This window comes from Cololabis saira, chromosome 20 (assembly GCF_033807715.1).
Source record: "Cololabis saira isolate AMF1-May2022 chromosome 20, fColSai1.1, whole genome shotgun sequence".
In the NCBI taxonomy this organism is placed as follows: domain Eukaryota; kingdom Metazoa; phylum Chordata; class Actinopteri; order Beloniformes; family Belonidae; genus Cololabis; species Cololabis saira.
Genome location: NC_084606.1, coordinates 33856798 through 33869099, shown reverse-complemented (window position 1 = coordinate 33869099; position 12302 = coordinate 33856798). Strand labels below are relative to the sequence as shown.

General features: G+C 39.0%; 1 protein-coding gene across 4 annotated transcripts in view; it reads right to left on the bottom strand.

The window, feature by feature from the left end:
- Positions 1–11021, bottom strand: part of zbtb4 (zinc finger and BTB domain containing 4) — a 31030-nt gene extending 20009 nt beyond the window's left edge. The window contains exon 1 of one of the 4 annotated variants that reach the window (XM_061709518.1): positions 10768–11021. In XM_061709518.1, coding sequence (XP_061565502.1) covers positions 10768–10943 — 176 coding nt within the window. In that variant the 5' untranslated portion in view covers positions 10944–11021. The other 3 variants (XM_061709524.1, XM_061709523.1, XM_061709521.1) reach the window with 3 other exon arrangements.
- Between the last annotated feature and the right edge of the window lie 1281 nt (positions 11022–12302).

Genomic DNA, 12302 nt, shown 5'->3' with positions numbered 1-12302 from the left:
GTCTGCACTTTCTTTGATGTTTAGTCTAAAACGTGGCTACACTTGGTGGTAATTTCAAAGAGGAGATAAAAGAAAGTCTCAGATAGGAAGCCTCTGTTTGGTTTCAGGTACTGCAAAGTCAGTCACACATGCGGCTTTATGACAATACAAACTATTAATCATTAGCGGTTCTCAAACTCTCGATGAACCTCAAGTGGCTCTTTAAAAAGTAACATGAGAATATTTACAACTATAAAACTGTATGTTAAACATATGATGTTTTTTTTCCAGCAACATGATAAATATCACAATGACTCAAGCTCTAATGCAACTTCAGCTTTTTTGGGGGTTTTATGCCTCAGTTAACGTGTTGGATAAATTGTTAATACAGAGTTTTAGCTCTTGTAAGGGAGATAATTAGGTTATAGTAAATCTTACAAGATTTAACCCAGAAATATCTTTTACACAATAAACCACGTGCAGTGCCTTTGTGGTTTTATTTGTTTTTTTTTTAACATGAAAATGAAATGCATTAAAAAAAGCTTGCAGAACGGCCTTGTGGCATTTAGATTGATTTCCTTATTATGCCTCTACTCTTCATAACACACAGACACACACACACACAGCAGATAGTGTCAGTGGAGCCAGTGAGGCCAGTTGAAATGAAAGTTAACACTCTTTAAGATATGATACGAACGACCCTCATTACTGACAGTTCAGATAAAACCATCACAAGTGGGAGGACAGTGAGGGAGAAAACACACAACCACCTGCTTAACAAGCTGGACCTGTACACGCACGCACGCACGCACGCACGCACGCACGCACGCACGCACGCACGCACGCACGCACGCACGCACGCACGCACGCACGCACGCACGCACGCACACACAATAATGCATGTAATAGTGCCTTTAAAGTCTTGTTGACCACACTTTTATGTAGACAAACGCTATCCCTTGAATGTTTCAGATTCATCGAATGTAAAGTGCATTATAAATTAAATTCATTATTATTATTATTATTTCCACCACATATATACATTTTGACCAATTTGCACAACTTTTAGGCTTAATTTTTTTATCACTTCCCTTATGTATTATAATCCCTGTTACATATAGGCTGCGCCCTCTAAGAGCTGTCGATATTGGGTAATGCCCCCGCACATGCAGTCTTGAATAAATCTTTAGCGCCTTGTGCATCGCAGTGGCCTCAATGATGTCCACCCACATGAATGTGTCATTTACAGGCTTGTGCAGACCTTGATGACAGGCTCATGGTAAGTCTTACATTTGAATCGGGTGTGTCGAAGCAGGAAAAGATGTAAAACAGGCATGAAAGCAGCTCTCGAGGAGCGGACCTGGACAACACTGGCCCACACGGAGTATAAATACACTGACTGACAAGAGTTCTGCTTCCGTTTTTTCTTCAGCATCGAGTCCTTAAAAGCAAGAATCAAAGCAAAGAGATCTACCCACTGTCCGTATCTTTCCCTCCTGCAAAACAGGATGCATTATGGACTTTGACCTCCACCCTTACTCTGACTGCCTGTCTTGGCCATGAACTCATCGACCTTGCCCTAACACCTAAGGCTGCGTGCCCTCACTGTGCAAATCTCCCTCAGGTGGAGAAGCCGCGTCATGCAGCTGCTGTTGGAGGACGGTGGTGACGTCAACTCCTGGACGAGGCGAGACAACTCCTTGGAGGCAGGCAGAGGTGCTGGACATCTCAGATCCTCCCAGCCCAGAGAGTGAAGCCCATGTAGGGAAAAAGCCCCCCCCCCCCCCGACTCTGCTCCCTCCATTGCAGCTCCTAGTTCTCCGGGGCAGAGGCCCGACTGGCCCCACCGGTCTCAGCCGAGGAGAAGCCAGGCTAACTGGGAGCAAGACTTGGTGTTTTCATTTACTGTGCAGGTGCACTTAAGAGAGGACATTGCGATGCACAAGGCGCAACAGTATTCCTCGGGACTGAATATGCGTGACGAGATTACCCAAGAGCAACAGCTCTTAGATTGCAAGCCGTTTTCATCGAAGAAGCTTTGCATCACTTGATTGATCACTGCATCAATGCATCACTTGATGCATTGTTTATTTTGCAGATGGTAAATATCATCTGAGGCAAACTGACAGCACGTTCACAAATCGATAAAGCTATTTATGTTACTTATCCAATGTTTATGCCTCTTACTTGATAGGAAGTATTGTTTAAACGTCACAATCAGAGCAACCACAGCGAAGAGCGTCACAGTGAAATTATATATATATATATATATATATATAACAGTACAGACCAAAAGTTTGGACACAACTTTTGGTCCGTACTGTATATACAGGACTGTCTCAGAAAATTAGAATATTGTGATAAAGTTCTTTATTTTCTGTAATGCAATTTAAAAAAAAAAAAAAAAAGATGTCATACATTCTGGATTAATTACAAATCAACTGAAATATTGCAAGCCTTTTATATTTTAATATTGCTGATCATGGCTTACAGAAAACTCAAATATCCTATCTCAAAATATTAGAATATTCTGGGAATCTTAATCTTAAACTGTAAGCCATAATCAGCAATATTAAAATAATAAAAGGCTTGCAATATTTCAGTTGATTTGTAATGAATCCAGAATGTATGACATTTTTGTTTTTTAATTGCATTACAGAAAATAAAAAACTTTATCACAATATTCTAATTTTCTGAGACAGTCCTGTATATACACAAATATATATAATCTATTCCTCTCTCCTTAGATGAAACAATTTTATCAGGACTCTGAATAAATACACTGCTTATAGCAACTCTAAAGAAACATAATGGATTTCTGCAGAAACTTTTTGACTACAATCAAAGCAGTACAAGGTGCCTTTAATTTAATAAGGTCTCAAACCGGCTGTACTGACCTGCAGTCTGGGCTTTGCTGCTCCAGCAAAAACGCTGCATGATTCAGCCGTGTCGTAGCTGACAAGGAAGGAAAAGTTCACCATCCCCCGCCAGTTCCCAAAACGCGCAGCCACACCTGCAGTCAGGCTGTTTTAGTTTGAGTGCACTGAAGCATTGGATGTGTTAAATCCTTCCCAAGCACAGTTTCTCTCCCATGCATATTACACATCAAACTTCCAATCCAGGGTATATAATGTGGAGGTTCTTCTGTCCCCTCCTTTGCACGGGTGTATCCTAAAAGCATGTTCAAGTGTTAGTAAACATCCTCAAGTCATCTCAAGGAAGGGATGACTAACCTGCTCTCCAGCTGACTTGGACCGAGATCAAAGTGGGAAGTCAAACAACATTGGAGGAGTTCAAATGTCGGTGGCTTCTTAAAGAGGAAGCGGCAGCTTTTACGAGGCGGACGCAGCTCGAGTCATGTGTCTGTGGCCTGGCTGCGCCGAGACAGACGCATGAGGGGACGGAAACGCACGGTGACACTAGGCGACTGACACTTGCTTTGCAAGAGCGCGGAGAGCAGAGCAGATGTTTACATGTGACGTCTGACGGGCGCGGGGGTTGCGTCCCTCCGCGTTGTCTCGCAGACGCAGCAGGGTGTTGTGAGTAACTTGAGCACCGGTCGGTGGTGGGGGGGGGGGGGGGGGGGGCGGGGGGGGGGGGCGTGCTGGAGCTTGTCCTCAGCTCACACTTGGCTGCTGTTTACTAAAAAACCTATATCAGCCCAGTGACGTGGAGCAGGAAATCTAGGAAACTAATAGATGCCAGGCTCATGCTTCTGGTCTTATATCTTAATATATTATATCTTAAGTGTTATGTAATAATATAGGATTAAAAAAACAAAATGATCATAGTAAATATAAATAATTTATGTGGAAGATAAAAAGCTTTTTTTAACAGAGGTGTCAAGTAACGAAGTACAAATACTTCGTTACCTTACTTAAGTAGAAATTTTGGTTATCTATACTTCACTGGAGTAATTATTTTTCAGACGACTTTTTACTTTTACTCCTTACATTTTCACGCAATTATCTGTACTTTTTACTCCTTACATTTTAAAAACAGCCTCGTTACTCTATTTCATTTCGGCCTTTAAAAAAAACTATCCAGTTAAATTGCTCCATCCGGATAGAGTGAATTTGGTTGTGGTTGTTTCAGATGTTCTTGTCCAGTTTTGTTCTTACATCCGTTCCCTCAGATTCCTGCAACTAAACTTGGATGTACATTCCAATAAAGGTTAGGATAAATGATAACATGCCTCTGAAGTTTGACTTTTTGCACCATTACAATACTTATAGGCAACTAGTCATCATATCTGCTGCTCTCTGAAACACATGTTAATGCTCAATAGTACACATATATGCTTCTTTAATATATTTGCATTCATTTTCAATGGCTTTTGTCCTTAATGGCTTTTCCCCCCCTTACATTACTTTTACTTTTATACTTTAAGTAGTTTTGAAACCAGTACTTTTATACTTTTACTTGAGTAAAAAACTTGAGTTGATACTTCAACTTCTACTAGTATTTTTAAACTCTAGTATCTATACTTCTACCTGAGTAATGAATGTGAATACTGAAGACACCTCTGCTTTTTAAGAAAAGCTCATCCAGATGTGTATTTGGAGCTGGGTAGAGTAGCCAAAAGTTGTACTCAAGTAAAAGTACTGTTACTTCAGAATAATATGACTCAAGTAGAAGTAAAAAGTAGTCATCCAAATAATTACTTGAGTAAAAGTAAAAAAAAGTACTTGGTGAAAAAACTACTCAAGTACTGAGTAACTGTTGAGTAACGTCGGATTTATTTTTTTAACACGACCATTCAAACAGACAAAAGTACAAAATAATCATCTTCAGGCAAATTAAATGAATAAAATAAATTAAAATTAATAAAAAATAGCTTAAATTAAAATAATCTTAAAGTAACTTCAAGTACTTTAATAAATAATAAAATAAATAAAATAAATAACATAGAATAAAAAAATAAATTAAGCACAAGTAGCACAAAATGTCAAGCCTTTGTACTTTTCTTTTTTAACCAGGCAGAACTAGAACAAACATGAACTCATAGAAACTCTGTGTGTTTGAGTCTGTGTAAATGTGACAAAACATGCAATAACAAACATTTTTCCCCAAAGAATCACCCAGTGATGTCATGAGATTGACGTGTACGTGGATAAAAGGAATAAAAGAAAAGTAACAGCTCAACGTAGCCTAATGTAGCGGAGTAAGAGGAACAGTTTCTTCTTCACAAATCTACTCAAGTAAAAGTAAAAAGTATAGTGATTCAAAACTACTCCTAAAAGTACAACATTTCCCAAAATTTACTCAAGTAAATGTAACAGAGTAAATGTAACTCGTTACTACCCACCTCTGATTTGGACGCAAGTCAAGTGAAAGTGGGATCATCTTCTCATTACTGCTTAGTGAAACTGTCATACTCGCATAAAGCATTACGATTTGTTTGGATGAATATTTATCATATACAGACCAATGTGGGTTAACTAAAAATTGTCAGATGGCTAGAGCAATACCTCAAACAAATCACTTTCATTTCCTCTTATAGGATTTACACACGGAAATGATCAGATCAGTGTTTGTTTTTATCTTTTTTGTGTGTGTGTGTTTGTTTTTTTGAGGCAGTCACATGAACACCACAACCCATGAATGTTTAGTTTTTTCTTTCTTTACTTTCACTTCTTGCATGCATCAGGTTGTATTTAAGGAAGAACATTATTAGCCACCTAAAGACATGGAAGAGTATTCATTTGCTTTGTCAGATGTGCTGTGAGAATTTATTCTATTTCACTTAAACGGTCCAAAAGATTATTATTTAGTTACTGTTAATAATTTGCAGGTGTCATAACTTTCAATCTCCCACGGTAAACTAGAGTGCAGGGACACAGTTGAAGAAAAAGAAAATTGCATTTGATCACATGTCGTTGCTCCTGTTTATAATGCGTTTACTATTGGCAAATCACGCTGTTCCCTGATGCTCAAGCATTGACATTATTCCTTTGCTTGTTGCACTTCTGACTGTTATTTTTCCTGTCTTTTAAAAGGAAGTTTATCATAACAAAAAAAAAAAAATGCCAGGCTCATCAGAGATAATTTGCTTATTTTCTACTTTAAACTATATTTAGGATTACACCTGATTATTTTTTTCATTGATAAATCACATCCTCTCCTGACATATTGCAGGAGTGGTAAAAAGAGGTGGATGTGAAAGTATTTTACACTAAGTTCAGAAGAAAGATGACTTTTTGTTAAAGATATTTATGTACTTTGCACACTTACTTATATTGAACTTTTACTTCACTTATACTTTTATTGTATATTGTTAAAAATGTTTTAGTAGATTGTTTATCTCTTCTATACAGGGTATGTTGTAATATTTTTGCTGCTGTGACAAGTGAATTTCCCTGTTGTGGGATCAATAAAGTAGAATCTAATCTGATCTTAGTTGAAATTTGAGCGTATATAACTTAGTATCTAGCGTGTAAATCATAAAATTATATCATTTGTTTTCCAGTAGATGTTAACCGATGAAAACAATGCAACGCAGCAGGCATTAAATAAATGTATTTTAGATATAAAAGCAGGTTCAGAAATGTGTTTTTTTAATTATTTTATTGAGAATAAAAACATTTTAAAAGGATACATTTTTTTATTCATGAATGACTGGGTAAGCTTAATTTAAAAGGGGAAAAAAAAGAATTCCCTCTACTGATTTACATTTAACCTGAATCCAGAATCAAACAAATACTCAAAGGCATAACAAAAGTAAGAAAATAATTGGTGATCAGAGACATATTTTGAGACCTTAAGAAAACAAGATGAATTAGAGTTGTGTTGAGATCCCAAAGTAATTTTTTTTTTTTTAATACGACTGCACAAAAACGAAGCAGGAAGATTTTTCAGCATTTTAAACCAGATTTTAAAAGGAAACTTTAAAAATTGGGAATGCATGAAAATTGGGAGAGGAGCCAACTAACTGAACACTGCATTGCTCCTCTACTGCAAGATGGGCCTGAAACACACACACACACACACACACTCACAGGCCTTCATCAGCAGATGTCCTCGACCTGCAATGTATGAAGGTTGCAAATATGTCCCATCAGCATAATGAAAAAACAGGGATTTTTTTTTCCCTCCAGATATTTCAGAGGAGATGCTTGATAGCGTAGCCGAGTTAGAACTAGGTGATGGATTTAACTCAAGAGGCGACGTGTCAAATGACACAAACCGAGTTTCATCCCCTGACGTCTGACAGGCCTACTTTATCATCGCAGACGCGGTGAGCTATAACAAGCGTGTTTGTCTGAGGGTTAGAACGCTGCTGAGTCACACAAACTCTCTGTGGGTGCGTGAGAGACGACATGTTGGCCGGTTCGGCGGCCGGCAACGTAGGAGCCGCAGCTGGCCCCTCGGTTTTTAAAAAACGAGTTGGAAGCGTGTTGGAGCCACTGGCAAAAAATATGGTTTTGTAACAGGAAAGAAAACAGCCGAGCAGGAGAGGAAGGGAAGGTTTGGGAGCGCAGACGTTTCCAAAAGGAGACGAGAAAGGATAGGTGGAAAATTATCTGGGAGGGGTGCTTGATATGGCGTGGACTGGAGGAGGGTGGAAGGTGGGGTGGACGGCTGGTTTTTCCACTGCCTGACAGAGAGGGAAGGAGAGAAGGAGAGACAGAGAACAGCTAAATCAAATTAATTAGCTCCTCCATCTCCAGGCAGCTACTCAGGCATGTTGAACTGGCAAGGGGAGACGGTAGGCATAAGAGAACGGGAGAAAGCATGATAGGACACTGTGGAGAGCTGAAAAGCCTGCTGTGTATGTGCGCCATTCAGGAGGACAGACAGCCGAGGGGAGGGGGGGAAGAATTCTCTGATAAGCATGAGGGTTGTTTTGCTGGAGCTGCAGCTCAGCCATGAGGAGGAGGAGGAGGAGGAAGTGGCTACATGTTGGCTGAGGGTCGCTGTGCTTCTGGGCGATGGTACTTCCTGTTTCTAGACAGCCTGTGTTTTGAGGGCACTGTAAACAACCCTGCTTTTCTGCGTGCCTCTTTAAATAGCACACAGGCGCTTCACTAAGAACAGCCCGGAAAGACAAGCAAAGCTCGCAAAGGAAGAAAAAAAAAAAAAAGGAAGGAACTGAGAGATAAAAAGGGCATATGTGTTATGACAAAACTGTAAACAAGAATCTTGTCATAAATCACGAAACTGCTGCACTGACATCAGAGGGAAACGGCAAAAAGGAAAGCAGGGAAATGAGGACGTAGGGCAGATGGTCAGAGCATCACGATGGGGGAAACATCAGAGCAAACTCAATAAAAAACACGAGTACTGAGATATGTCCGGGAGAGGGTCATTGGAGACAACATGTGGCCATCTCAGAGGCGCACTGAGAGGGGAGGAGGAAATGGAATAAAAATGAAAAGATGAGAAAATGGAAGAGGGGGTCAGAGAAAGCACAGAGAGCGCTCGAGTTGTCCAGGCAGTCAGAGAAACATTTATTCAAGGGGAGGAAAAGTTTTGTCTGTATAGAAGGAGGTAAATATGTCAGCTTATTCGCAATGACAAGCATAAAAAAACGAAGCTTCCCCGGTTGCTTTATGAAAGCGACGTGAATGATAGTGGAAAAAGCGGGTGTATGGGAAAAGGGGCACATGAAAGACACTGCCAGGGGTTAAAGCCTTAGAAGAAGAGAGCACAGCACAGCTCAGAGCAGCAGCGTTGCCCAGACGAGAGTTGGCTGCACTATGAGAGCCCAAGATTAGCACTAAGCCGATTGCAGCGCGACGTGGGATCAGGAGCAATTAATTTAGCACCCAGATAGTTCCAGGAAGGGTCTGAAAGAACCTCGCCGAAAAATAGAGATAACCCACAAAAAAAACCTGCTATTTCTAATGTCGTCCAACACTAACTCACTTAACATTCCTACCTTCGTCTTCTATTTTCTGCAAAAAAAAAAGAGTGGCCTAAACAAGAATCCTTGCATAAAAGACAGTAGCTGAGAACATGGAAGGCTTCAAAGAGTGTTTGGACAATGAAGGGAAGGATGAAAGAAAGATGAAGATGCTTGGCAGGGGCTGACATCAGCCAAAACAAACATCCAAAGAACAGGACATTCTCTTGTGGACAAAAATGGGCTGGCCTGTTCCAACGAGCTCCCAGAGCAAGCCTCCCACCCTGCGTCACCCAGCTTTTATTGCAAATGGCATTCTGGTGCATAACTTAAATGGAAATATACCCTTTGAAAGGATTTCTGATTGTAAGATATAGACACATAAAATTCATAACTGAACAAAACTCACGTTTTGGTCTTTTTTTCCGCCTTTAAATTACGGCATATATGAGTTAAGATACTGAATGTGAACATATTTTGACAGGAGGACGTCCCTTAGTCTTTTTCTCAAGCTCATGAGATATGTGGAACGCTTTTACGGTTTATCTAAAAGGCTCTGTTATACCTGTTCATTTAGGTTTTTTTTGTTTTAAATTATGCATGGTTTCTGATGGGCAGTCCTTTTGAAAGGGTAGTTTATTCATCTACTACATCTAGTAAAGTCTTGCTAAAGTTTCACCTTCTTGCTTATGAATTGGATTGAAAAATGAATGTCTGCTCCTCCTACCATGCTCTGCATCTGCTCGCCTGCCTCTCTCCCTCCCTGCTCGGTGACTTTATTGTGCTTCAAAGCAGCTCCTCCTCCTCCGACTTTTCACCAGCCCATGAAAACACACACAGGCTGTCGGGCTGACATCACCAGACAAGAGCTCCCCCTAGATCCGTGAATCCTCTACAAGAGAGAGACACATGGCACTGCACCGACACCAGCCAACAACCATCTAATACAAACGGATGTAAAAAAAGAAATATTTTTAAAATTAAAATGAATTAGTCTTTGCATGAACGCACACTTATTCTTCACTGATATACTGTCTCTAAAAGAAGACATGACATGTCTAAGGTGTCCGTCACCAATCATCATCCAGTCTTAAGAAATCATACAATACTTCTTAAACTGGATAATCTGTTAAAGTTAAACAATTGAGGGTTTTTTCTTCACTTTTATACAATTCAGACAAGAAAATATGCCTAATAAAATTGCCAAAGAAAATTAATTGCAATAACTGTAAACATGCCAGTTGTCAAAACTAAATGCATCATTTTCTATACAGTTTAAGCTAAATTTTAAATATGAAAATTACTATAAATTAAACTTTAAGGTTTCCTTGGTGCTTGCAAACATCAAGCAAACTATATGAAGTTCAAAATTAACTCTTAAACATTTATTAAAGTAGGAAGAGTCCACATAGATCACATATTGTGACAATACATTCAAGTGCATTAAAAAGGCCTACATAAAAACACTTATCAAAAAGATTCACATGCAAATTACCATTATGAAAATTAAGTTCCAAGACTTCTCTTGGAAAAATTATTGTTCTGAATATTTTATCTGAACTATATAGAACTGATATCTAATAGATGCATTAAGCACATTTTAGCAGTATGATGTTAACCAGTGTTTGATCGTCATTACCGTTTTCTGAGTAAAAACAAATCTCTGATGTAATTTTAGAGATGAAATTTTCTAACTGGAAAAATATAAGCTACAACTATGCATATATATATATATATATATATATATATATATATTTATTTATTTTTTTATAAAAAAATATATATATATATATGTATACACATGCATACAAGAAGGTGCAATATTTCCAAAGGTACTTGCAGCCGTTGTACTGACACTTTGTGGGTATACTTTGGAGGCAGTGCAGCAACAAGTATATTTCACAACTGTTGTCACCTGCTTGAATTCCCCTGAGCTTACATACCTGACACCAGCAGGCCTCTGCACCGACCACCTTTGAGCAGTAGAGGGGGTGTTTGGAAACCTCCTGGGTCTGAATCGAAAATATAGTTGTGCAATATAGCGGCCATTCTCCCTGCAAACCAGAGGAGGGAGCCAACTGGTCAACAAGGAATCCTTTGTATAGTCATGGTATGGCATGGTACACGTTAGAACAAAGTGATTTACTGTCACACTGGTCTTTGCATTTCATATGGCAGCCAGGTTATGAATGCATCAATTGTTGAAACACCTTGTACAGAACATGGTCCGGCTACATATGGATATTTTAAGATGTGTCATGTTACTTCACATATTCAATTGTGCTTTTGTTATTGGAACCTCCTAAAAAAATGACATAAATAAAACAAACATGGGACTCTGAGTTAACACTTTTCTGTCCCATTTAGAAACATTAACATGCATATCGTATTTTAATTTGGATCTGATGACGAAAAGGGGGGAGAAAAATGCAGTTGATCTCCAAAGCATTAAACACATGTCCCATCATGTTTCTTTAGTGTCTTTATTTCAACAAAAGGCTGTTAACAAGTGTATTACAAACGTGACAATGTGCACAACAGCAGTTAAGACAAAATACTAAACCAAACTGAGATTATGCAGTCACAACAATGAGGAAATTCAATGGATTTTTATTTCTACTTCCTTTTTAGAAGAATGAGTGCAGAATACACTTTTATACACACACAGTTGTTTCAGTACCTTATAGCAAACAAACTGCCACTACTTTACCATAAAAACTATGATTTACAGTTTACAAAATAGCTTAAATTGAAAGATTATGTGTGTTTATATATATAGAAGATAGATAGATAAGTATTATATATAGATATATAGATAGTAGTAGTAGTATAATAGCTATAGATATATATATGATCCAGAGACAGCCAAATGTTTAGTCTCTTACTTTACTAACAGTACATTGCATAACAAGCAAAAGGCATTTCCTACTCATCACAACTAATACTATTACTGTACAGTCAAACTAATACCTAATCTAGCACCTACTACAGTGATAATCTGGTTTTCTTTTAGTTAGTTATGTGGGAACACAGCCCCAAACTGATTAGTCGTTTCCAATAAAAATGTCAACATGTCTCTACTTAGCAAACAAAATGGCTTCGAGTTTCTATCTGAATCTGAAGGACCTGAAACTGTGGGAGCAGATTTCCGCGCAGATTCGACGTTTTATCGACTATTAAGTACACGTGGGCGGATTACAATACGTACCTGGTTCTGTGTGGTTCTGCCTCTGACCTGGGCCGTTTGTTCGGCTCGTTAAAGCCGTATAGTTAGTCAGAGGGAATAATCCCGGGTCCATCATCTTTCGTCTTCACAACAAGGAGCTGAGCGCCGAGCGCCGCCATGTTGGCTGCTAGCGGCGAGCTGGCGAGCAGCGCTTACCTGAAACCCGGCTTCCCCTCGCTCCAGACCGCTATAAAAGTGCTCTAAAGACGACACAAGTGCTGGTTAACACAAGCAGTTAGTTAGTTTTCTGTG